Source organism: Tursiops truncatus, chromosome 2 (assembly GCF_011762595.2).
Source record: "Tursiops truncatus isolate mTurTru1 chromosome 2, mTurTru1.mat.Y, whole genome shotgun sequence".
NCBI classification, from domain to species: Eukaryota; Metazoa; Chordata; class Mammalia; order Artiodactyla; family Delphinidae; genus Tursiops; species Tursiops truncatus.
This window is the reverse complement of record NC_047035.1, coordinates 169,349,617-169,377,467: the sequence shown is the minus strand read 5'-3', so window position 1 is coordinate 169,377,467 and position 27,851 is coordinate 169,349,617. Positions and strand designations below refer to the sequence as shown.

The 27,851-nt window shown below is 40.7% G+C and overlaps 2 protein-coding genes across 7 annotated transcripts in view; one reads left to right on the top strand and one right to left on the bottom strand.

Annotated features, from left to right (window-relative positions):
- DCLRE1C (DNA cross-link repair 1C) overlaps positions 1-1,869 on the top strand; it is a 63,756-nt gene extending 61,887 nt beyond the window's left edge. For all 5 annotated transcript variants that reach the window (XM_033852473.2, XM_019933480.3, XM_019933481.3 and 2 more), the window contains one exon: positions 71-1,869. In XM_033852473.2, coding sequence (XP_033708364.1) covers positions 71-1,047 — 977 coding nt within the window. In that variant the 3' untranslated portion in view covers positions 1,048-1,869. The remainder of the gene's footprint in view (positions 1-70) is intronic.
- SUV39H2 (SUV39H2 histone lysine methyltransferase) lies at positions 867-27,851 on the bottom strand. 2 transcript variants are annotated; one of them, XM_019933486.3, is made up of 6 exons: positions 27,716-27,838; positions 24,965-25,110; positions 11,182-11,853; positions 9,062-9,208; positions 7,196-7,325; positions 867-6,424 (listed from the first exon to the last, which is right to left on the bottom strand). In XM_019933486.3, the coding sequence occupies exons 1-6, from the start codon at positions 27,744-27,746 to the stop codon at positions 6,318-6,320; spliced, it is 1,233 nt and encodes a 410-aa protein (XP_019789045.1). In that variant the 5' UTR covers positions 27,747-27,838; the 3' UTR covers positions 867-6,317. The 2 variants fall into 2 exon arrangements, with proteins under 2 accessions (XP_019789045.1, XP_019789046.1); XM_019933487.3 differs by lacking the exon at positions 24,965-25,110 and having other exon boundaries at positions 27,716-27,851.

Here is a 27,851-nt window from a genome sequence, read left to right as displayed (position 1 = left end):
TTTAATTAGAAGCACAAATTGGTTCCTTTTGCATTGTGTTACCTACACACCTGTTCTGTTTATCCCACAGAGGAGGACGATGACAGTGACCTCTTTGATGATCCTCTGCCAGTACCTTTAAGGCACAAGATTCCAAACCAGCAAACTCTTCACCCTGAGGTATTTCCCACAACTGCGATATCACAAAACCAGCCTGAAAAACAGAGAGAAAGCACAGGATGCTTCAGAGCAGAGAGTATGCCAACTTTTCTTTGGGCAGACTTTATAGATTGTGAGGAATCCAACAGTGAAAGTGAAGAATCAGAAATCCCAGCTTCAGCTCAAGGAGACATGGGTCCTGTCCCACAGCTCCAGAAGAAGGCTGACGGGGAAGTACCACAGTGGGAAGTATTCTTTAAAAGAAGTGCTGACCTCACTGATGACTGTTTGGAAAACCTCCTGTCCTCCACAGAGGCAGGGGGCTCTCAGTCTCCGAAGCTTTTCAGTGACTCCTCTGATGGGGACTCAACTCACATCTCTTCCCAGACGTCTTCCCAGTCAACACACATATCAGAACAAGGAAGTCAAGGCTGGGACAGCCAGTCTGACACTGTTCTGTTATCTTCCCAAGAGAGAAATGGGGGTATGACCTCCTCGAGCAGACGCGTCTATAGGCCAGGAATCAACGACAATACTCTTGCCCCTCAGATCGAACAAAATGTACTTTGCCCAAAGGACACATATTCTGATTTGAAAAGCAGAGATCAAGATGTAAGTATAGCCTCTAGTGTTGGAGAAACAACTACTCTAAGCAGCGGGAAACACATGCCTCAGGAGAAAAGGCCACTAAACCTTAGCAGCAGCGCAGATTCACAAAGCTCCTCTGATTTTGAAATTCCCGCCACTCCAGAAGCCGAGCTACCTACACGAGAGCATTTACAACATTTCTATGAGAAGTTGGCAACAGGGGAGAGGATAGTAGTTGAAAAAAGAAAACGCTCACTTCATTCTAGAGCAACCACTAAAAAACCTATACCAAGAGATAACAGTCAAAATCCTAACAGATAAATTAAAATGGAATACTTAAAAATGTTCCTATAACCTAAAAGGTGGCAGTAAAGGGGAAACGGAGGACCAAAAAATAGAGGGAAAACACAGGAAACAAGATATGGGAGAACTAAATCCAAACCTATCAATAATTACATCAAAACAGGAAAAACCATAAACCAACTATATACTGTCTATAGGAAGCTGACTTCAAAAGACTTGGGTAGGTTTACCAGTGAAAGGATGGAAACCTTTACCATGTAAACATTACTTAAAAGAAAGATGGAGTGGCTATGTTACTAGTGATAAAGCATCCAGTTCACTGAGACAGAAGCCTAAAAGTACCGTACAACTTTGGAATATACAAAGCAAAAACAACTGAAAGGAGAAAGACACACTAATGCACAATTACAGCTGTAACAATCAGTCTACAGAATATCAGCAAGGATACAGAAGAACTGAACAGCACCGTCAACCAACTGGATTTAACTGACACTAAGAACACTTCACTTCATCCAACAGCAGAAGACACGCTTCTCAAGTTTACAAAGGACGACGTTCACCAAGACAGACCATATCCTGGGTTGTAAAAATACTTCAGATTTAAAGAATAAACTTGGATCTATTACCATAAACTGATGGCGATAGAAGAAAGTCAGCCCCTTACCTATCTCAGGTGTTCCATCACTTAAGAGTATTGATGTGAATACTGTGGTAAAATCAAAACCTAAAAGAAAATACTTACTTAAAAGGCATTCAGCTTCCTTAAAGTCCATCGATAGGTTATGTTTTTGCATAGTTATGTATGTGGATTTAATAAAGTTATTAGCAAATATTCATAAACCCTTTGGTTTGCTGATATTCCATAGATTAAGAAAGCAAAAGCAGAGATTTCACTTCAAACAAGTTTAAGCAGAGTCTCTAAAAAACAATTTTCGGATCAATTAAACAATGAAATGCAGTATCACCATGCTACATTGTAATTAAACCAAAAATCAGTACTGGAGCCACAAAACTAATTAAGGTTGCAAGACTTAGGGTCAGCGGGAAAGGAAGATAAACTGGGTGTTCAGGGGAACCAATGTCAAGTGGACCCAGGAAGCCAGCCCTCTCACTTGTCCAGAAGGGAATTTTCCATTCCCAAATGTTGGCAGAAGGATAAATTAGCCCTTGTCCATTGACATGGGAGAAAAACTGGACAGTGGCGACGACACTTCAAATTTCGGCTAAGAAACTGGCACCAGAGAGGGGTGAGGGGAAGGAACCGACACAATTATTAAGGGTCAGGGCTGAGAGTAAGGGTGCAACTCCTTCCTGACTGTTCTCTGAGGAATATGTTGAATCACAATTTATAGCAAGTGTCTCTGCCCTAAATTACTCAACAGTAAGTTTTATTAATATGTACACCAACACAGACTGGTCTGAGCATAGTAAGGTAGCTGAGGGCAGAGGTGTGTAAGCAAGAATGTGAAGTTTAAAGGGAACACTGACCCCTTTCTTTCTAGCTCAGATGCTACCCTGAGCTGCTGATGAAATACACTCTACAGACTCAGTATGACTGGGGCAGGAGTATATTACTCCATTTTGCCCAGCTCCCCGATGAGTACCATTACCTAAGTTCAAGGTGATGAATGTATAAGTCACTGGAGAGATCCAGTAGGGACTGCAAAACGTTCAATACTCATAACTACAACAGGCCTATTACAGGAACCCAGAGACTTCATTTTTAATCTTAGGCTCTAAAAACTAGTTACACTTCATAATTACACATCACATAATCAAATGTTACTACTACATACATTTGTATATATTCACTGACATTTAAGACTTCATTTTAATAGTATAGCTTATGATCCAAGGTGGGTGTTTAAAACATGCCTGTAAACATTCTTCTGAATATATTCTTAGCATTTTATAATCTCACCATGAATTTAATATTCCATACTGCCACATTTTCATTGTTGCTTCATAGGCAAGCCTGGCATAATAAACGCTGGCTGAACGAATTTAAGGGCTAAGCACTAGAACAGACGTCGATCAAAAAACTTGTAGTGACCACCAAATATTTTAAAGTACAGGTTTATAGTACAGAGTAATTACAGCTAATTCTTATATATGGTACTTACTCTGTGACAATGCTCGATTCTCTTACACACTCTCTCCTCCTCACAACCGCCCTTTGAGGTAGGTACACTTACTATCCCCACTCACAGATGAGGAGGTGAAGGCACAGGGAGGTCAGTCCGTGTAGTTCGTAAGGGGTGAAGCCACGACTCAAACAAGGCACTTCAGGCCCCTAGTCCATGCTCTTAACCACTCTGCACTAATGCCTCTCAAAAAGAGCATAGAAGTGGGCAGGGTTAATTACAGTGGCTACTTGATTTTTACTTCAAGAACTGTGACGTATGAAGAAGTGAAAAACAAGTTTCAAGATACCAAGATACGTCACAAAGGAAACCCAGTGGCTAGCTACATTTGCCTTAGAGAGGAATCCAGGACTTGGAAGTTTGTTTAAACTAACAAACATAGAAATGGATTTTTTAAAACAGTCTGCCTGAAGTTGGTCAAATATTTTAAAAGTAGTCAAGTTTAGTTTATGATCCTGGGGATGTTAATGTTCCCGAGCCGGTCTAAGCCTGTTTTTTCAGTATGCTGCCATAGGGAGGACGGCACCAACCTCACAGACTCATGAGAAGCACAGGAGTACGGATAAAGGGCTTAAGACTTGCTCAGAGATTATTAGCGCTAATTCTAAAATTCCTCTGTACTTCCAGGCAGTACTTAGCACAATATGTTTAAGTACCTGGTGACTAATAGTAATGCTCAAAACTTTTAAAAAGTATCCGTCTACCTTATGCTAAGTGTAAAATTCTACTTTGATATTCAAATGCATGAATCATGACAATAATAGACTTTCTTAAAAGTAACATTTAAAGGAATGGTATATAAACCTTTGGTTAATCTCAATAACAGGTAGTCATGAATACATCAATATTTTTCTGCCCTTTTTGTAGCCTTACTGGAAATGACAGTAAAATATTCAGAAATAAAGCTAAGCCATGATAAATAGAAAGTCAAATGCCAAACTAAATTTATTTTGCTAAAGAGAAACTGTTGAACTATAAGAAAAATAAGTGCAGTCTAGATTTTGTGCATATGTGGGGAAAAAACCCTGAGATTACCAATTGTGTACCACAATCCTCTTCTGGAGATACCGAGAACAACGGTACCGATACAACTTGAACAGTGGATTAATTTACAGTTTAAACTTGATCTAAATATTGCCCTTGAATATTTGCTTTATATTGAGAGAACAAATTCTGACAACTTAGGGAACTAAAGAAGCTAAATGTTGACTTAAAACAGTTAAAGCTCCGAACAGCTTCGTTTAAATAGTTTCTATCATTTTACTGCTTAAGTTCAGCTTTTCAGCAACTTAAGGGTAATGCAGGTTTTTAAAAATTTCAAAGGTTCATTACGTTTCTATTAATAAGGACAAGACAAAACGGGTTTACCGAAAACAGTCAACCTCCCTTTGTCCTCCAGCTTTACATTTCTTTAACAGAGAGTAGACAAGATCAAATAACTAGACAGTAAAACACTGACCTTTTAAAAAGAATGGTACAATTACATCTTTGAACCTGTGAGAATTATAATTCAAAGCAAGTTTGGCCTGTAAACCTGTGACGCTTTTTTACCACTGACGCCATGTGACTATTTTTTCATAAAGAAAAAAATGGCACTAAAAATATATATTTTTCCTTGACACCTTCGGCAAATTTTGGTGAGCAGACAGAATATACTCTGAGACTCCAAACATGTAAACAATTTACCCTATGTTATGGAAGAGCAAAATCCCGTGATAGCAATATAACAAAGTGTAGCTTCTCCCAAAAAAGAGGTTAAGGATGAAGATGTGAAGTGCTGCTTTCTTAAAGTCAGCTCAGCTTTACCCAAGCTTACTGTAGGTCATTAAAGCCTCGGGCAGGGACCTCTGGCAGAACTTAATTAAGAATACCAAGATTTAGACTTATCTGCTGCATTCGCCTTCATGTTGGACACCGTGATTAGAAGTCCCAGGATCAGAAAGAGATGAAAATATAGTTTTTCTGGACTGAGGTTTCACTACATAGGAAAAAACAAAAACAACAAAAAAACCCCAAACAATGAATATATTCCATTTCAGTCTTCATAGTTCAAGTAATAAATGGTCATAATTCAGACACGCACTTTGGCCAAGCCAAGTTTAGCTTTATCACATTAAAAAAATTCATGTATAAAATAAGTATCAGTTCAAAATATAGATCACTTCTTAAAAAGGGCCTGCAGGCCCTTTATTTATTATAAAAATAATTAAATTTGGTGGAAAGGAAATGTTAAAATTACCTGAAAATTCAGAAAATGTAATGTTAATTATAGTGAGGAACATTATCGTTACATACAGCCGCTCTCAGGGGGCATCTCGTTTTACTGTGGAGGCCAGAGCTACTCAGCATGGACCGCCTACTTCATGTTATCAAGTGCTGCATCCCCCCTGCCTGGCACTCCAAAAAACCCCCCTGGTCCCAACCGCCCCATCCTTTCAAAGAAGCATAACAGCTAGCCATTCTAGAATTTTAGGGAGAACATTTTGGGTATTTTTCTTCTACAGGATTAAAAAATATTTTAGAATTACTGGTTCAGACATCCACCGCTCCTAGTGGTCTAGATTGCTTCAAAATATTAAATCAAGCTGTAATTAAACTTTTTTACATTTAATTTTAGACCTTAAATTTCTATATCATTAAGACCTCAATGTTTTAATGAAAGTAGAAAATAGAGTATAATTCAGTATCACCTATTTGTCTCAAATACAAGTACAATGAGTAGTAAGTAGGTAAACAGGAATGACAATAACAAAAATAGAACTTGTGTATTTGTCCAATAAGAATTAACTCTATTTCTCTAAATTCAAGGTGTATGGCAAGTCGAATATTTGATCTTAAGTGACTATTACATCATTAGTTTAACACTTAAACACTGAAGGAGGCAGTTCTCTATTCACACAGACTTCTTTCTACACAGATCTGTAAACAGTCTGAATATGTATATTTCAAATTAGTCTATGTGACCCTGTGTTCCTCTCTTCAGAAGCATCAGTAATGCATTTGGCCAATAGTCTGAAACACGAATTGTAAATTAACATAGTGTATAATCTTGATAATATGAAAAGAGTCCCAAATACTTATTTTTTAAAAATGGTAACATTAGGAAAAAAACTATAATCATCATCAGTTCTATTTCCTGAAAATTCAGTTGAGGTAACCTCTGCAAGTCACAGCTCCACATTTGCACACAGTTCTGGCCCTCTTTTTGGCTGGGCTGTGGTCAACAGAATCTGAAGATATATCTCCAGAACCTGAATACGTAGAAAAAGAAATACAGAAGAGTTAAGACAATTCATAATGAGTTTCAAATTTTCTTTCAGTTGTAAATTGACAGAATCTTTACAAACTGTCTTGAAAGGATGCTGTGGGCTAGTGAGAGGTAAAGTGTACGTTATTAGTCCATATTTATGAGAATGGATTTGTGAAATGATGAAACTTACTAGTAAAATCCAGTATACACGCATTCATTTCATAAATTGCTTAAGAGCCATAAAGCAAGGTCAAGTAGTAACAATACGTAAAGGGCATCATACTTAGAAAAACAAAGAAAAGAAAACACAGGTTGTCACAGTAAAGCAAACAGAATTAAATGTTCTCTTTAAAAGCCAGATTCAGTTAGGAACGGAATAAGCTCATATGTGATTTAAATCATATTTTCAATCTTACGAATATACATCTTTCAGTAAATATTCAGAAATGTAGGCTTAAAATTTTTTAAATACAAGTAATATTGAGAAAAGATGTTATAATAAATAAGCTTCTGTATGGAAGTTCTGAAAAAAGCAGGCAGCAACATGCTGTAGAAGAAAGAGCATTACTCAGCCCAAGATCAGGCAGACCTGGATTCTAGTATTAGCTCTGTCAGATTAGCTTTGTGCCCTCAGCAAAAAGACAAACTCTTATAGCCTCATTTTTTAAAACCTTAACATGAGTTTGGTTCAGATACTCTAAGGTCTTCTCCTATTCTGATTAGATTCTTCACACTGAAACTCCACCAAAGAAACTGTATTTGAAAATCATACCTTTCATTTGATAATCAAAAGTGAGCTCTTCTCCAGCATTTATAGTTCTCGTGGAAAATAATGCTATTCGGGGAAGACGGGTGTCGAGGTTATCAATGAAAACGTTGAACACCTGAAGATTCGGGTCACACTAAAAAGGAACATGAGAACCCACTGAAGTAAAATTGACATGAACGAGCTCTGCTACATGCTATATAAAATCTTTAATTTCCCAAAGTATTAGTTTTAAGTTCTACTAGAAATTAACTTGCTTATTGTTTAGAGGGCTTTGAGGCATGCACATTTAAAAATACTGTGTTCCCTTACAGAAAATGTCAGACATACGTAAAACTAGAGAAAATAATATAGTAAGTCCACATAGATCCACTATGCAACTTCAAAGCTTATTAACATTTTTGTCAATCTTGTTTCATCTAGTCCCAACTTCTTAATTGTTTTTGGGGAATTTTAATGCAAATGTTAGATAACATTATCATTTCACCTGTAAATATTTTAATAAGGTATATATATATATATTTTGTTGTTGTTGTTGTTTTTTGCTTGTTTCTGAAATTTTTAATTTAATATTTTTGGAGCATGTTTCACAGCCGGTAACTAAAACCACAGAAGGTGCAACTGCAGATAAGGAGGGACTACTGTATCAAAAGTTTATTGAAGAGCCTAGAAAGATTCAAAAAATGCCCAAGTAGAACATCTAGACATAGAAATAGAATTATTGAAATTAAAAGTAAAACATGCTCTAGTAAGGCATATTTAAAGAACTTGAGTAACTTTTAAAAAAATCAAATCAGCATTGTAGAGCTCAAATTTCATGTTGCATGGGGTTTCATTTCTTAAACTTCTGTTTGGAATTGCTCAGCATTTCGAGAACTCGGCACTACATTCTAGCATATGCAAGAAAGATCTGGTGAATCATACTGAGAAATCAAAGTAACTTTAATTGTCCTTGAATAGAATACATCTATTTGGAGAGTATCTCAATTTTATCGTTAAGAAAAAATTCAACATGTAAGTAAACCAGGAAACAAAGGAGTCAGAAGGTCCCTGACATTTCGTTACTAATCATAAACTAGTTTTTTGGTATAAAATCCATCAAAAGATTAACATGGTCTACCTCCTTATATGATCAGCTATAGAACTTATGCTCCAAGAAACATTTTCCTTGTAATCTATGAAATGGAGATAATGTCATCTAATCTATAGAATAATGTCAGTCTCACAAGCCTAATACTATGTTATCCATCTAGCACTTAGGAGGTGTCCAGTAACTCCTAACCTCCCTTACTTTTGGAAATAGTTTTTATAGAGTATAAGATTCTGGAGTTAAGGGTCCAAGTGTATTCTAAGTTCTTTTCAAACAAGAATTAAGAATACTAATTCATAATTTAGAAAAGTAGCCCTAAATACTTCCTCTAGAAATTCTTAAATTTTATAAAAATGTTAACATGTTTACATTTTAAGAGAACACGGCAAATCTACCCTTCTTTAGTTGTGTATCCTAAATTTAGCTGTGTTTACTTCTCTAACCCATATAGTTATGTGTTAATTCTTAAACTTTTTACCTCTTAACTCCTCTGCTCATTAATTTCCTCCTCTATACGAGGTCAATACCTATCTCATAAAGTTGTTGGAAAGTGTAAATGAAGTAACATATGTAAAGAGTCCTGCAAAATGGATGTTATTTGGTAGGCACCTCGATGAATTTTCCTGAAACAGCAATAATACCAGGAATTAACAGAAGAGGCCCTTGTATTAAAATACTTTGGAGATAATAAAAGAGTATATAATTTAAAGACAATTATTCCTCAAGTATGGAAAATCTTTTAAAACAGTACTAATTAGTCCTGTCTATACTTTCTCTCTTACACTGTGATTCACAAAATGAGACACATTTCCATATCGAGCTGCATCCACTGTGAATTCATCAGATTCATAGTCCAGATCAAAGAGATATGTGATTCCTTTGTTGTCATATAACTGCCCCCGTCTTTCAGCTTCTTCACTTGTGATAACCTAAAAAGAAAAAACTATAGTATATTATATAGCTATTGCTGAAGAAACACCCATCCATAAATCTATTAGTTAACATATTAATGCCTTCAGGTGCATAAAAAGAAGTAAAAGTGCCATCAAAGTAAACATTCACATAAACTAAAAGAGCTAGATGAACAGAGGAGGGCAATCAGAGAGGAGAACGGGTGGCGCAAACGAAGTATGACTGTTCAAATGAGAGTGAGGACAACCCAACAGTCAGCAAGCGGAAACAGTACCCACCTTCGATTCTCATTTATTTGATATGTTCAAAAAAGCTACACAACTACAGCTCTGTGTAAGACATAACAGAGTGTAAAGGACTAAATTTAGAAGTAGGTATGCTCTAACTAGGCTCTGAAGGCATATTTTTCCTATAACGAATCTGTGTACAGTTACAAATGGAAATTTACAAATACAGGAGAGAAGGTACATTAAATTTGCGGTCAACTGTTTGGAAAGTTTAGTTTTGTAGAATACGTGGTTTTCATGAAATTCTGTAGCTCACAACCATCATCTATACAGTTCTGCTCTGAAGAACACAGCCTGACCACACGCTCAGCTCAAGAAACCAAAAATGGCTCAAGTGATTCATGGTGTCAACCAAATTTAGCTGCCACATTCAGTAAACCAAAAGAAGAGAACAATTTGATTATACAAGGTCTAGTATTCTGAATAGTGATTTATAATAATCTGCCATTATCTAAAAATTTCAGGATCAAAATAGGGATGCAGTTTAACCTCAGAATTCTGGATGAATACAGATAATTAAAGGGGATCTAATTCCAAACAACTTTTAAAATACCTGGTTTGACAACCCCAGACATGCAGTCACACTCATTGTTCTAGCCACAGCTTAGCCCACCACTCAGTTTGAGGAAGTGTGGTGTACAGGTGAAGTGCAGCGATTCTGCAGCCTTGGTTTTGAACCTCGGCTCTTCTTTACTAACTAAGTGACCTTGGGCGAGCTGCTTAATTTCTCTGTGCCTCAGTTTCCTGCTGTACAATAATGGAGGAAATACTACCACCTCACAGAGTTGTTGAGAGAATTTAGTAAGAGTTGAAACGCAAGGTGCTTAGAATAGTATGCCTAAAATAGTATGTGGTAAACACTATTTTTTGTATATAAGCATTATATGTATGAAAATAAATGTGCTCAGTAGTTGGTATTTTAGAGAATGGTCTTTGTAGCTGAGTTACAGATGCAAAGAGTTTGGATTTTTCTTATCGGTGGCTGCAATAAATGTTTTTTTTTTTTTTTTTTTTTTTGCGGTACGCGGGCCTCTCACTGCTGTGGCCTCTCCCGTTGCGGAGCACAGGCTCCGGACGCGCAGGCTCAGCGGCCATGGCTCACGGGCCCAGCCGCTCCGCGGCATGTGGGATTTTCCCGGACCGGGGCACGAACCCAAGTCCCCTGCATCGGCAGGCGGACTCTCAACCACTGCGCCACCAGGGAAGCCCAATAAATGTTTTTATGTGTACTTTACAATACTTGCTCATAAAACATTCATGTACTCTACAGTATCATTCATGCTGATGCAAAATTGAGTTTTGCCAACTACACTTAATCATATTTGGTCAAATGGGTGAAGTAAATTACAATTTAAAAGTTTCTAAGTCAGGATGTATTTAGATCTGATATTCTTCTTAGGACTTTTGTGTAAAAATACTGGTCATATTTTCAAAGTTGCAAATGCCAGTTTCAATGACTATGAGCGGTTGTTTGTTGAAAGGCGACTCTACTTCATTTGGCACTGCGTATAATTTTTTTGGTTCACATTCAAGTTTGTATTTCTCATGATGCCAGTGAACCCTTCCCTCAAACCTGAAGTCTGTACATATCTGCAAACGGTAACAGCAAAACGTACCAAGCGTGTTTGTTACTGAGGTAAAAGGCGGCGCCTCAAGAGCACGAGCCTCCCGCACACTGTGCGCTATGAGAGAAGCGAGCGTACCTCTCCGACATACTCCATGACAAAGCTCCTTCTCCTAATCTTCACGAGGGTCTTTACGCCCCAGCCACAGCCATTGCTGGTCCGAAAGATGCAAAGTGAATACTGCGTGCCTTTTTGGACAATCCTGTTGGGACAATCGGGTCCACACTGACACCTTGAGTTGCATTCGTAAATGGGGGTGCCAGGTGGGATTTTAATTTGCTGATTTTTATTATAAGCCAAAAGAACTCCAGCTTCAGCAGGACAACATTTCTCAAAGAAGCAATCTGTGCATGAACAACCAAAGGTGGCTTCATTCACTAAGCTGATTCCAGGAGCTGGTTTGTATTCATTAATGTAGTAGAAGTCTGAAGGGGGGCCCTCTAAGTCCACAGTATTTTCAACAAAAATCATTCCTTTGTGATTCTTCCTTCTGTTGAGTTCATCCTGCCATCTCTGCAGAGCTATCCTTTGTTTAGCCTTCTTTACAATGTATTCAGCAATGGCAGGTTTCAAAGCTCTGTGATTTTCTTTTAGAGTTATTGCTTTGCCTTTCTTTACCTGAGATAAATAATTATGCTTGTCATTAGAGAACTGCTGAAGCAGTAATGGGCACTTGAGATTTTGCAAAGGTTCCCAAGTATTTGTAGAATCTGGCCATCCTTTCCATTTTACAAGATAATATTCCATATCCTTAAAATATAAAAGAAAATGCAAATCAGATTATGACAGACCCAATTACTGAAAAGAATTTAATATCTTAAAGAGTAAGGTATTATCATTTTTCTTAATAAAGTTCAGAATACACAGTCACAAGTTACTAGCAGATGAAATACAAATCATAAAAATAAAACTATTTTTCTTTATATTACATAAACTATGCATAGAATTTAGATGTGGCATGACGTTTGACCAGAGACAAAAGAGTCGCACCTGGAGAAAGATAAAAGTACTGAAAGTCATGAATATGTTACCAAACAGTGATCAAGTGACACAAAATATATTGATCTTGATCATGGAAATAAGTTGTCCCAAAATGAATAATTTATGACCCAGCTCAGTGGCTTGCTTGGCCAGCACAGATGTAGGCATCCTCTAAGGTCCGTAATTTCATATTTTACACTGGCTGTGAGGGAAGTTCTTTTTCTCAATGTCCTGGGCACACATCCCCTAGATTTTCTAGAGTGAACTGTTCCATACAGTCATTCCTGGCTGCATGTGGCTATGGAGCACAGGAAATGTGGCTAGTCTGAATTGAGATGTGCTCTAAGTGTAATACACACTGCACTTCAACAACTCAGCACAAAAAAATAACGCACAATATTTGTTAATTTTTAAAAAATATTTCTTAATGTGTAAATATCGATTACACGTTGAAATAATATTTGGGGTTAAATTAAATATATTACTCAAAGCAATTTCACCTGTTTCTTTCCATTTTGTTTAACGTGGTTACAAGGAAATTTAAAATCATAGTCGTCCTTCGGTATTCACCAGAGGATTGGTTCCAGGACCCCTCTCGGAACCCAAAATCCACGGATGCTCAAGTCTCATATGTAAAAATGGCACAGCATTTGCATATAACCTACTCATATACTTTAAATCATCTCTAGATTACTTACAATATCTAATATAATGTGAATGCTATATAAATCGTTGCCAACACATGGCAAATTCAAGTTCTGCTTTGGAACTTTCTGGAATGTTTTTCTTTTGCAAGTATTTTCGATCCGGGGTTAGTTGAATCCTGGGATGCAGAACCAGAGGACACATAGGGCCGACTGTATACATATGTAGCTTGTACTATATTTCTATTGAACAGCACAATTCCAGAGAGTTCTTACCTTAGACTCACCCGTGGCTGGATTAGGTGGCAGGCCCTCAAGGCACCAAAGATCAAATACTTTGACTTATCCCTCAGACTGCTGCTGGCCACCATGGTACCTGAAATCTTGCCTTCCCACCCCAGTGACTGGCTACGTTTTCTTCCCTTAAAGCCAGGCAATGCTATGTTAAGTTTCTCTTAAAAAAGGTAGTCTAGTGTACGTAAGAAAAAAATTTTTCAAGCAAAGTCTCTCAATTTTGTCTTTGTTCTCTGGAATAGTGAACATATATCCACGAGCGCTAGGGTAAAAGGCCTTCTGAAATATGAAAGTGATTAAACTGCATTCTATGGTTTTTAGTTATTTTAATTCATAGATATTGATAAAAACTTAACTGGGATACATTTGCTTTTTCCTGAAATTTTTAATAAAGGTTTTATTATAAAGTAAGGATGTTTTACTAGTCCGTTTATTAACGCCAAGTGGCCTGGCAGGTCTAGGCAATGTGGTATAAGCCGCACTGTGGAGGCACCACTGGGGGAGGGGCACTGAGGCAGCTTTGCAGGAGGTCACCTGACGAGTGAGAGGGCTTATCTTCATCTCGAGGTTTTATTATATTCTACCCGATAAGCAGTAATGCTTGTTAATTAAAAGACCTTTGCTTCTTTGTGAAAACGGTCAAAATATGTTTTGTTAAAAAAAGTGGCTCAATTATGGTGTGCGCATATGCACAAAAACTGTACTTCTATGAAAATATATACTATGATTCCAGGAAAAAAAAAGCCTAGACATATACTGAAGTGTCAGTCATACTGGCTCACTAAAACGTAACATGGATTTCTCCCTCCTGAGGTGACTACTACAATTCGGGATTGCTGTTGGCAGATATATGCTCAGTAATAATGAGATCCACTTGGCAGTATCTAACATTACCGATTCCCCTTAATTATGAAAGTTAAAAATGTTTCTGATTCCAAAATAAAGCAATGCAACCCTGGTCCTCTTTTTTTTTTTTTTCCTGCTGTAGTTTTTCCTACCATAGCCCTGGGTTATACCAAAGTTACCAGCAAACAATGAAAGAAACAGAAATGGTGGCTTCAAGTCAGATGATTAAGCTAAATTATCATTCAGCAAAACTAAAAACACTATGCCACTGTAGTCAACTTCCAAAATAATGTTTTATGATGAGTCGCTTGCAAGTTTTGTATGTTAATCACATGGTACCTACCTAATTTACGGATGGTAAAGATGCTTCAAAAACCTGAGTGCTACAGAAATATTAGTAACGTTTTATTTCTACTTTGTAGACTCCTTTTATTTTATAAGCCTTGTTTTACTTTTAAAATCAAAAAAAGATCTTTCCATTTTGAAAAATAAGATAATTTTATACAGAAAAATCAGTTTGACTTAACAAATTCAATTACTTCAATACCCTAAAATTTCAAATAAAAGTCAAAAATTTCTTAAGTCTCATAGGATATCAGTATCTTATTCAGATATGCAATCAACTCTTGATTACCTATAGAAATGGAGTGGAGTCATAAAAATGGTCTGCTAATCATTCCTGTATAATTTGGAATGCATCTTATTAATTTTTTTCTTCAAGACATTTTCCCCACTATGTTTAGCTTAGGTTAAATTCATTCAAATATTTTAGTATCTATTATGAGCATATGAAAGTTTGGTCACTAGAGGGTGTGATGAGATGCAAGGTAATACTAGCCTTTAGGAGCAAAATCTCGCTGGGAAAGGAAGGCAATAGTATGTAAAATAAGTAGCAGTGCAAGGTGGTACAATTTTAAATGCCAAAACAAATAAGACAATAGATACCACTAAAATACACAGAGGGAAATCAATATAGGTCAATGAGAAAAAGGTACAGAGGAAGTAGAACAAACTACACTGTGAAAGATTGATAGCATTTGTTGGGTAGGGCACAGGGCAGGCAGGATGAAAAACACAAGCAGAAGCCTGGAGCTAAGATTTGCGTGAAGTATCCAGAAAACAGTGAAGAGATGGACTTAGCCAGCTTTACAGTTTAGAACACTGAAGCGAGAGAGAGAACGGTAACGGCAAGGCAAGAGCAAATTCCGGACAGCTCTGAACACCTGACTTTATCGTAGGCCAATGGTTTTTACAATTCTTAGAAACCATGGTGTTTCTGTGGGGAGCTTCATTCCATGTAAATACATTTAATTCCATCTTGTCTACTAGGAACTGCACTTACACAATGCAAACACTCAGGGCTCTGTCTTTGGCCCCTTTTCACACTAAACAAGGGTTCATCTCTTTTGAGAATCTGAAGAAAGCTACAGACCTTCCCCTATCAAAAGTCACATGTATGATACAATGGGTAAATTCAGGATATGTGGATTCCAGACTAAGAATTCTTGCTCCAAATGTTCTCTCTGGGCAACCTCTTCACTCCAATGGTTTTAACTGTATGCTGATTCTCCCAAAATTTTAGCTGCAACCCCATATAGTCAATAGCCTACTGGATGTCTGTCCCACAGGTTCTTAATCAATCTATCTACATGGAACTCGCCACTGTTGTTCCTGAATGGTTTCTCTCTGTATTCGCCATCAATGGCAGCCTTACCCCCATCTACCTAGTCACACAAGTCGCAAACCACGTCAATCTCATCTCTTCCTTCCTCTCAACCCAACCCATCACCAAGTTTCTCCACATGCTTCTTCTGGCCCACCTCTTTCGCCAGAATGCCCGTTCCTGCAAGCCTTCAGCTTTGCCTGGATTAGGACACTGATCTCCTACCGGTTTCCCTGCCACCAGACTGATAACACTCCACTCTGTCCTTCTCTACTAACGTGTAGTTTTCTTATAAAAACAAGACATCCACAGTGCCAGCCATTCTGTTATTTTCTTGCTTAAAAATTTTAATGGCTCGCCCACTGCCTAAAGAATTAAGCTCAAACTTCCTATTATAACAAAGATCATTCTTGACTGGGTCCCTGATGCCTCCCTGACTCAACGTTCCAATGTGGCCCCATTCACACACCACCCTCCAGCCACACTGAACTGCTGTTAGTAACTGAACATGCCAGGCCTTTTCATACTTTTCTGTTGCTTTGTTCACACAGTTATTTCTAATTAGAATGTCTTCTTCCATTTGCCTACTGAACACTTATTTCAGTCTCATCTTTTATATGCAGAAAAACCTACTCATCTTTAAAACTCAGCTCAAATGTCATCTCTCCCGTGAAGTCTTCCCTCCCTCTGCTTACTGCCAACTCGTGTTCCCATTTCTAATCTAAACTATAAGCCATTTGTGGGGAAGGAAAGAATCTTATTCTTTGCAGCCCCAGAACCAAGCACAATTCCCTACTATATCCTAGGCTTTGACTAAATGTTTCTGAATGTATAACGAAAAATACAACTACCAACACGTATGCAATATAAAAATCACAACAGTAACGATATGAATCCTTAAAAGAAATACAGGCTGCTCAACTTAACCTGGAGATAGCAATTCATGGTTTTTCAATATTTGTTCTGTCATCTGCTGTCTGTAGCCAGTAAGTGGTAGCTAGCACAAACACTTTGAAATACATATATATATGGGGGCACAAAAAAGAACAACAACAAAAATCTGCCTTCCCATTAGCTATTTTTCCCCTGCAAGTTTTGAAGTAATCACAGTATTCACTATTAGTGGCAGAACAGCCTTAATCTGATTATGAAAATCCCAGTGTTCCATGAGAACACAGTTCGAGAACTATTACAGTCAATGGAAAGTCACTAGATTTCCATACCAGTAACTGACAGAGGGTAGGAGTTTGGGGGCCTGGGTTAGAGGCCCAAGGCTGACACAAATGAACAACATGACCTTGGAGAAGTCCCTCTTGGAGCTCTGCTTTCCTGGTCTCTAAAATTCAGGTTTTAGTCTAATGATTTCTGTTATTCCAGTTCTTAACAAATCACTCTTAAGTGCAATCAGTCTTTTAGGAGTATGACTCTATTGTTAAATGTGGCTATTTTGTTAGTATGTGGTAGTACGTGTTAGTATGTGGTAGTATGTGGCCGTGCAGTATAGTGGTAGTCCTAGAGACACAGAATGGTCTGGATACTTTAAGAAATCAAAGCTTTGGGTAGTATTTCTTTAATATTTGATTCCTAAGGGAGAAGCCCCACTGATGTGCATGGGTGTTCTTCACTGATGAGATGAGGATGTTAATAAAGAGAACCCAGTTTTGTCAGAAATTTTTCTGTATGAAGGGGTGACATGGCAACAACACGGCACAGGAAACTCACACAGCAGTGAGACTACCACAGTTTACATCCTTTGAGTTCCACTGGACCTGACATGAGCTCATCACGGTAACCACCTGCTTGTTCCCCCAGCTAGCATTCTTTCCACTTCCCGAGCTGGCTATTTCAGACCTCCTCCACTTCCCTCAGGAGTCCCTATCCCACCGCCTCCCCTGTTATTTTTAGTAGCACGTGACCCTAGCGTGGAGCTAGACAAGAAGGGGACCACAGACACAACAGGAGAGAGCCCCTTCCTCCGTCAATTACCCCCATCTCCTGTCCCTTCAGTCTCTTGCTCTCTCCTGATCCTCTCTAGCATCTGAATCTCCCTTATTATTTTTTTTTTTTTTGGTGGTACGCGGGCCTCTCACTGTTGTGGCCTCTCCCGTTGCGGAGCACAGGCTCCGGACGCGCAGGCTCAGCGGCCATGGCTCACGGGCCCAGCCGCTCCGCGGCATGTGGGATCTTCCCGGACCGGGGCACGAACCCGTGTCCCCTGCATCGGCAGGCGGACTCTCAACCACTGCGCCACCAGGGAAGCCCTCCCTTATTTTTTAAAGGCAAAATTAAACTAAATCTCCTTTGAGATATAAATGCTTGAATAAGTAAGGGATCTTGAAAAGATATGATAAATTACTAAAAGGTCAGAGATCGGAGACTAAGGTATAGTCTCAGTATAAGATGCTTTATAACATGCAATTTTTAAAATCATATTATCTACTCGGATTTTTTTTTAAATTAAAAATTATAAACACCCTTAGACCCTACATAGCCCTTCTTCAAAGCTAGAGTTCTGGAAAGAGTCACCCATACCACTTGACCCTACTTTCTCACCTCCAACTAATTCTTTAATTCATTCTATTTCGGCTTCTTCTATCCATACCACAGAAATGCTCTAAGGGTGTCAATGACCCGTCCATTGCTCAATCCAGAGGGAGCTTTATACTTCTTTGACCCACTGGGTATGACTCTATTTTACTGACATTATCTCCTCCTCAGGCTGCCGTGTTTACTCTTCTGATTTTCTTCCTACCTTTCCCGCCAGTTTTTCTCCGTTGCTTTGACAGTTCTTCCTGGGAGTACCACTTACTGTTCCTCAGTCCTGGCTCTTCACCCATTTTCTTTACTTGGATCACTGCAATGGCCTCTTACCCTTTCAATCCACTCACGGCACAACAGCCAGAGTGATATTTTCAACACTCCTCTCTCCCCAGGTCACTCCCCTGCTCAAAACTACAAAATATTTCCCTATTGCCCTTAAGATTAAGTCCAAAATTCCTTTCTTGGCCTACAAGAAAATGCACTTTCTGGGGCCTGCCCCATCCTTCCAGCCTCATTTCAATCCCTCTATGTTCCACTCACACTGCAAATTCCTTGAAGGAGTCAGGCTCTCTTCTGACTCAATACCCTCCCCCATTATCTTTTCACCCTTTAGTACTAAGTTTAAACATCAGTCCTTACGGACACCTGCCTACTCTCTCCAGGATGAGCTAGAGCCTTCTGTTACATTAGCCTTACCTCAACTATAATTAAGTCCTTCGTACAATGATATTTAAGGTTTTTCTACTCTCACTGAAAGATAGACCCCATGATATCAGGGACCACGCCTCTGTGTCATTCTCTGCTGAGATTGCTAGTGCCCAGTGCGTGACATGGTAGATGGTAGAAGACTGGAGAAATATCTGCAGAGTTAATGAAGGTGTAACTGTACCCAGTCCTGGGGCTTCAATCCCCATCTTCTTGCCAATCGCTTCAAGAGCAATGCTTCCACTTAGTTCTCACTCTTGATTTGGAGCCACATTTCCAACTATCTACTGGTCGTCTTACACTTAAATGCTCTCAACCTTCTTCTCCAACTTCAATCTAGTCTTCCTATCCTAATCCTCCTTAAGCCTCATCTTCCTATATTCCTGGGTCTTGGTGAACAGTATTACTCTCTACGCCATGGCAAGCTTTCCTAGATGTGGATCCCTCACTGCTGGATCCCCAGCCAACCCCCTGACCACTAAGCCACAGACTTAAATTTTACATCCGCTATAATTCAAAATATCACCAACTTATCTTTATTGTTACTACTTTAGTTCAAGCACCATCTCTTCTTGCCCAGATTACTGCAACAGCCTTTCAGAATGTGTAAGTTACACATATGTCATTCCCCTTCCTGCCAATCCACGTTCCTCACTGCAGAGAGAAAACTGTCTGAATTGCACATCTGATAGCGTCACTCTTTTCAGAACCGTTCAGGTGACTACCCACTGCTGCAGGACGGCTGGAGTTCCTCTACTCGTCTCTCACTGTCTCCCACTTCCAGATCCTACCACCCCATTCTCTATGTTAAAGCCTTAAGGAAAGACTCTACTCATCTTATCAGGCCCCAGCTGGATATTATCTTCTCTGGGAAGCCTTCTCTGACCAGCCCAGGCATACCTCTCACAGATCACATCATGATGTCTGCCCTAACACTTATTATACTATTGCATTGGGTGATTTACTTGTCAATCTTTTTCACTGGGCTGTGAGTTCCTTAAGGTTAGGGACAGTTTCTCATGAACCTTTATTTTCCCACTGCCTAATGTAGTACCTGACACACAGAAGAAACTCAAATGTTTACTGAGTGAGACAACAGAAAGGTGAAACCAGAGATATCAGGCAATGAATTGCTGCTATAATTTAAGCGTGACGCTATGGAGGTCTAGTCTAACAGTGACGGTGAGGACTGGAGAAATCACTGACGCAACACCCAATTCAATTCATCAACCATGAACTAAATATCCATTACGTACTAGGGGCTATAGTAAGACACAGTCCTGGCCCTCAAATTGTTGCCAGTTCAGCAGGTATGAAACAAAGCTACAAAATGTGAACAGCTCTAGAATAATGACAAGAACAGTGCTTTATAAGTCCTGAATATAAAGCAATTAATTTTGCTAGAGGTGGGGAAGGGAAGAAGGCTCTATGGTTGGTGGTAACCTTTCAGTTGAACTTTGCAGGCCATGCAGATTTTGCAAGGAGAGAAGGGAAACAATATTTCAAAGAGGGAAGTGGATGAGAAAAGCAAAAGGGCACAAAGGTGCATGATGTGTTCAGATATTGGAATATAAGCTATGTTTGTTTTTTAGCTAGATTCTCAATGCTTAGAAGAGTGCTCAGCTCTTAGTAGATACTCAGTAAACCTTAGCTACATGGAAGAATTTACAAGTATATCAATGCATAAGGAAGTAGGAAATGTTACAAGAGAACATACAAGTAGGATATGTTACAAGTAGGGTATGTTACAAGCTGGAAAGGGGGCTGGTGGCCAGATGATAACAGCCTTAGTCCAAAGGGTCTCAGCTTAGACTGGCAGACACCAGGGAGCCATTTAAAGGGCTAAAGGAAGGTCCTAATGCAATCAGAGCTGTGTTTCAGAAACAACTGTAATGGCTTTGAAGAATATGGTACTGAGACAGTGTCTTTCATGAGCTAAATGGAGGGGAACACAGAAGAAAAGGATAGGGTGTTAAGATCTTTCACCTGCCCTGAACATGAGAGACAGACAGACAGAAAGACAGAAAAGGTAGAGGTACGTTCAAGTAATACTGGCTTACAGATTCAGTTATCTGTGCTAGGCAGGATAAGAATGAGGAATAGGGATCCCCTGGTGGCACAGTGGTTGAGAGTCCGCCTGCCGATGCAGGAGACACGGGTTCGTGCCCCGGTCTGGGAAGATCCCACATGCCGCGGAGCGGCTGGGCCCGTGAGCCATGGCCGCTAAACCTGTGCTCCGCAGCAGGAGAGGCCACAACAGTGAGAGGCCCGCGTACCGCAAAAAAAAAAAAAAAAAAAAAAAGAAGTGAGGAATATAAGTGGGTTGTAGGAGGACATAAGTGTGCAAAGCGTGCTTATTCCAAAGCAAGGAACCAAAAGGAGAAGGATGAAGGAGAAACTAGCAGCAAAAGTTACCCAAACTGAACTATAATACTCAGAATTCTGTAGCATAAGAAAGAAAACTGGCAGCTCCTTCAATGTAAGCACAGACTCCGTGGTAACTTACTCTGTCTGTCAAAGTATAACAGGAATGAACAGGAAAAGACAGAGAGGCAGAGACTACATAATCTGATGACCTATTAGATTTAGAGGGTGGGGAGGAAGGAAGAATTAAAAAAGTATGAAATTATAAGGTTAGGTAACTGGGAGTATTATGATTCTGTCAAACTAGGTAGGGAACACTAGATCAGGACACAGATTTGAGGGAGGAAAATGGGTACAGTTTTGAATACGCCGAATGTGGTACCTGTAGGGTGTCCAGCTTAAAATGAAGCTCAGAAAGAAGTCAATGCCTCACGAAGATCTGAGGGTCATGAGCCAAATAGACAGAAGTAGAAACCACTGGGAAAGAGGTCGTCTGCAGAGCAGCTTTGAGGTGAGAAGGGGGCCAAGGACAGAGCCTTGGAGACTATGTATTAACACTTGAGAAGGACAGGGAAGAGACTGTAAAGGAGATTCAGAAAGAACAGTAAGAAAAACTGGTGGCGAAAAGAAGTGGAGATAGAGGTGAGTAACAATGATGAGAGTACACCCCTCTACGGCATGACCGCCGCAGGTCAGTCTCCGCTCACAGTAACCCCACGAGCCGGTGCTATAAAGATCCTCATCCCGTACGGGAAGCAGCGAAGGAGAGAACCTACGCAATGTGCTGAAGGTCACGCAACTAGTACATGGTAGAAGCAGAATGTGAACCAGAACCTAGGCAGTCTCTCCAAGACACGAGTTTCAGAGAAGAAAAGAGTAGCCAACAGTGTTAGGTGTTGCAAAGTGGCACAGTAAGATCTGAGGTCCTCGAGTTTGGCCTTGAGGAGGCCACTGACAGCCGTCAATCAGACAGAGAGGGTTAAAAAGTCAGTAACAAGTGGAAAGGCAAGCTACAGCAGAAATTTTTTGCAAACTGTGTATCTGATAAGGGACTATCTAGAATACACAAAGAACTGTTACAACTCAATATAAAAAGACAAACAGCCCAATTTAAGAAAACAGGTAAAGGATCTGAATAGACAGTTCTCCGGAGAAGATACACAAATGGCTACAAGCAGCAGTCCCCAACCTTTTTGGCACCAGGGACCGGTTTCGTGGAAGACAATGTTTCCATGGATTGGGGTGGGGGAGGCGGGGGGAGGATGGTTCAGGCGGTGACGTGAGCGACGGGGAGCGGCAGGTGAAGCCTCGCTCACTCCCCGGCCACTCACCTCCTGCTGTGAGGCCTGGTTCCTAACAGGCTGCGGACCGAGAGCTATAAGCACTTGAGAAGATGCTCAGCATCATTAGCCATCAGAGAAATGCAGATCAAAACCATGAGACACTCCATACCCACAAGGACAACTATAATCCAAAAGTCAGATAGTAGCAAGTATTGGTGAACATGTAGAAACTGAAACCCTCATACGCTGCTGGGGGGAATGTAAAATGGGGCGGTCACTTTGCAAAACAGTTTGACAGCTGCTCAAATGGTTAAACACAGAGGTACCATATAACCCAGCAATTCAACTCCTAGGTATATATCCAGGAGAAATGAAAACACGCCCACACAAAGGCTTGTACATGAATGTTCATAACAGCATTACTTATAATAGCCCCCAAACAGGAACAACCCAAATGTCCATCAAGCGATGAATGGATAAATTATATGTGATATATCCATACAATGGAATATTTGGCAATAAAAAAATGAAGTATTGATACGTGCTACAGCATGAATGGACCTTGAAAACATTATGTTAAATGCAGGAAGCCAATCATAAAGGATCACATAAATATTGTACAATTCCATTTATATGAAATGTCCAAATAGGCAAATCTATTGAGACAGGGAGCCATTGAGATTCCAAATCTATTGAGATTAGTGGTCGCCTAGGGTTAGCGGGGAAAAGAGATGGGGAGGTTTGGGGGGTGATGGCTAAGCAGTATGGGGTTCTTTTTAGGGTAATGAAAATGTGCTACCATCTCCACAAAAAGTTTTAGAATAATTCTGAGAGGGTACAAAAACCTTAGAATTGTACAGTTTAAATTGGTGAATTGTAGGGTATGTGAATTATATGTCAATAAAGCCGTTTTTAAAAAGTTAATGGGAAATGAAGTAGAAGGAAAAGACAGGAAATGCTTGAGTGGGGATGGAAGACGTAAGAAAGATTTCGGAAGGTTAAGGAAGATCTGAATAGGTTTATTGATTAAGATAAAGCAGTGGAAAAACAGTGCTTGATACAAAAACGACATCAGAGAGCTTCCCTGGTGGCGCAGTGGTTGAGAGTCTGCCTGCCGATGCAGGGGACACAGGTTCGTGCCCCGGAGCGGCTGGGTCCGTGAGCCATGGCCGCTGAGACTGCGCGTCCGGAGCCTGTGTTCCGCAACGGGAGAGGCCACAACAGTGAGAGGCCCGCGTACCGCAAAAAAAAAAGGACATCAGAGATTAAGCAAAGTCCTAAAGGGGATGGGTAGGAAGAAAAAAGAAAAATGGTGACACCTCTGAAAGAATGAACAAAGATACAGATAACTGGTGTGAAGGTAACTTGAAAGTTCATCCTTGAAGGATCCAGTGAGGCAGAAGTCTGCAGCTGAATATGAGAGGGGGAGGGATACAGTCAGAAGTCCAGAAAAGTAATAAAATTTGGGGAAACTGATGACAAAAATGGAAGGAGCAAGCAAAAGATAAAAAGCTTGTCAAGTAGAACTGAGCAGTGCAAGAATAGAAATAATATGTAACGGAACCAAGAAGTGTGATTATATGACACCTGTGGCTAGACTGGTCAGGCCAGGGTTTATAAACTGAATTGGCAGATGACAGGGTTGTTTTGGGGTTGAAGGCTGCTGAGAGTGTAGGTGAAATGCTTCATCATAAAATCCCACTGAGTGGGGAAGTCAGTGACACCAAAAAGAAGATGGATGTTTCAAAGGAAGAATGGGATTTAATGACTGAATCCATATGGAGGATGAAAAAGAAGGAAAACAAAGAATTAAACAGGATTCCGGATTCATTCATCTGCAAGAATGGACAGATTAATTAATTGAAACAGAGTTCTTGTAGAGGAAGTAGACTACAGAAAGGTGAATTACTCAAAAATACATTGTAAGGTTTAGATTGAAAGAGCTTCTTGAAGAACAACCCTGTAGAGGAACAGAAACAAAGTGAGGCCCAGAGAAGTTAAATGACTTTACTGAAGTCATGAGGTTCTAGACGAAGCCTAGAAATGACTGTGAACTCCAGGCCATTTTATTGCACAACAGAACCTCACTGCTAGCAGGAGTTTGACAGGATGGCAGGAAATACAAACGGTGATGCTTCTTGAGGAGATTCAGTACCACTAAAATTGGCTTGAATTTCTAGGTTCATCTCAGGTGATAGTGGGGAAACATGATTCAGGAACAAAATGAATGACAGGAGAAGCCAATCTCAGATAAAACATTTGCTCTGGTAATCCACCTGGAGATAATCAAGAGTTGGATGTAGAATGATATTGATATAAGCACCTTGAAATATTCTAATATAAGAACATTTTATGCTTCAAAATCCTCTCAATGTTATTTGGCAAAACAGATGATAGGACACAACTTTATTATGGCCAAGAATTTTAACCATTAAGAAGAGTTCTGCTTACTTTTAAGGTTCTTTTTATGTCACAGAAATATGAAATACTGAATTGAAGTCTGATTAGGTCTCTTTTAAGGGTCTAGATATTTGCCTTACCTTTTCTACCTTGTAGTCACACAAGTATTCCACCTCATAATTGTTTAGATTCCTTTTGGTGATTCCAATCGATTTACATGTGAGCTTTTCTTTTCTACATAATTCCTGAAGAGTATCAAGTGAAACTAGGCAAGGCACACACCAAGCTACAATAAGAAAATAGAATTCTTTACTAGTGAAATAGCTACTCAATTAAAATAAAACAAAACAAAAAACCAAAAGAAAAAAAGGGGAAAACTCAAGACCTCTATATCCCCACCCTTCAAGTGGCAATTTTATAAGACTAAAAATTCATATGACAAGGAACCATATACACGTCTTTAAGAAAAAGTTAACCATTAAAGAACTCTCTTGGTAAATTGGTCTTCCTGGATTTTCTCATGGGTCTCTATCCTACATGTTTAACTGATGTCAATTTCTACTAGGCCCCCTGAACAAAATGTTTCATGTCTATAAGCTTGCATTAGATTATATATAGATGCAAAAGTCGAGATAATATTTTTGACTTTTTCATTGTATTCTACACAGAAATGCTCATTTAATAAAATGTAGATCTCAAGGACACGCTCATTATTGTTAGAAATACATCTTAAATATATTTTAAAATAATCTTACATTGTTAAAAAGTAACAATGTAAGATTCTTAGTTGAACAATAAGAACTGAAATCTAATTGAAATCTAATTCTATAGTTACATACTCATACATCACATGGCCTACTTTTCCCATTTTGGAAGGTTGCATAAAATTTTAACGCCGATTTTGCCCATGCTGCAATGTATTATTATCAAGGTCAATAAACCCAGGAGTTAAAATAAAACAACGGAGAGTATATTGAGTTTTGTTACTACTCATTTCCTATATTGCTTCCAAAGCCAAGAATGACAATACAGAGAGTATTCAATTTACATAATCCACACACCAAGCTTGAAGAAAGTCAGCCGTCCTCATGATCAACCTTGTAGAAGCCAATAACTAACTCTGCTGCGGAAGATTTTACCCTCAAATTCCCGTAAACAGTATGCTACCATACTGCATTTAAAGTATGTTAACACAAACTGATATTTAGAAACAGGTAATGAACCTGGCTTTATGGCTAGCGCTAGTAGAAGCACCAGGGAGGATCAAGAGGTCCTCTGCCCCAGCCTCCGCCAGGCCACCGAGCTGCATGATTTTAGGGAGGTTTCCATCTTTCTGGGTTTCAGCTTCGCTGAAAAAAATGGCAGGGTTGGAGTAAACTGGGATTACCAAACAAAATTTATCAGTAAACGCTGGCTTTACTTGGTAGCTCTCCAAGGTAGTGGTGATAACCTTTTGGGTTAGAGGTAATTTCCAGAGAGGAGAGAACAGCTGGTCTTCCTATAATCTCCCCTCGCCCTCCCCATCTCACACCGGGATTTCACGGTCAGAAACCCTCAAGTACGATTTCCACACGTGCCCCCAACCCCTTCCAAAAAAGGATGCATGATTCTAGACCAAGAAAGCGAAAAGGATTTTCCCCCAAAATATCTGGGGGGCGAGTCTGCTGGTTTTGGAGTGGTGGCTTGGGGGGAGGGGAGCGGCAGAATAGAAACGACCCCTTAAGACCCCTGTATTGACATAACCTCAGGATGTTTTGTGTAAAAGGTAACCTCATTATGCTGATCACATGCAGAGGAGGTTCCTCTGGGCTATCTACCCAGCGTGGATTTGTCTGCCGTTCCTACCATTTTCACCCAGTCCGAGTTACACGAGGATTCAAGACGCGACCCTCCACGGAAATGCTGTTTTGGGGAATAAGAAAACTTGGAACATAAAAAACTGCAAACCCCCTGCCCCCACGGCAGAAAAATAATTCATTGGTAAGATTAAACATTTCATGACCACCACGAAAACTTGACACTAGTTCCACACTAACCCCTAGCGGAGGAAAAGTTGGGGGGTAATGAATCCATAATCCACGCAGAGAGGCGCAGCGCTGGAAAATACCTTTCAATTCTATAAGGCAGTGAAAGTTCCCGTCCTTCAGCGCGCGCACAAACACACGTTAGGCACCGAATTCTTCGGCGTCCACATAAATACCTCGCAAGTTACCGGGGTGGGGGGGGGGGGGGGAACCGATTCCCGTAAGCCAGGGGCTGCCGCCGCCAGTACCCACTTACTGGGGTTCTCTGCAACGGGGACCCGCCCCTCCCGGTGCGTCCGCATCGGGGTGCATCCTCACTCAGCCTTCACACCTCTGCCCCGACCTCTCTCCGCTCCTCTGACACTGTGGTCACACTCACCCCACGGGGTCCTCCCGCTCCCCAGTTCCGAAGCCAGCCCGACCGCAAACGTCCCGCTCAAACCACCACAAAGGAGTCGCGCCCCCAGCGTGCCCACGGACCTCGAGCCGCGCCGGGCTCCGCCGGGGCCGCCCGGACGCCACCGCACGGCTGCCCCGCGGGGAGGGGGCTCGGGCGCGGCGGGCGGCGGGGGCCGGGCCGCCGGGTCGGCGGGCCGGCAGCGGTGCGCGCGGGCCGGGCCTCGCGGGGGTCGGGCGCGGGAGGGGACTGAGGGCAGCGGGCGGGCCGAGCCGCGAGGAGGGTCAGGGGCCGGGGGCAGGGAGGAGCCCGAGGCGCGCGTCTGGGGGCCGCGGTGTCAGTGGCGCGGGAGGCGGCGTTTCGCCGCGTCGCGCTCCGGCCGGCCCGCGCGTCCCGGCCCCGCTTCCCGGGCCTCGGGAGTTTGCCCGGCGGACGGGGGACAGTGCGGGGCGCCGCTCTCCAGCCCTCACCTCCTCGCGCCTCGGCCCCGGCCGCCGCCATCTTGAGGAGCTTTCATTCAAACTGGCGCGGTCTGACCGGATAGCTCAGCTGGCCTGACGCCCCGCCCCAGCCCGGCCCGCGCGGAACTCGGGGGCCGGGGCGGGG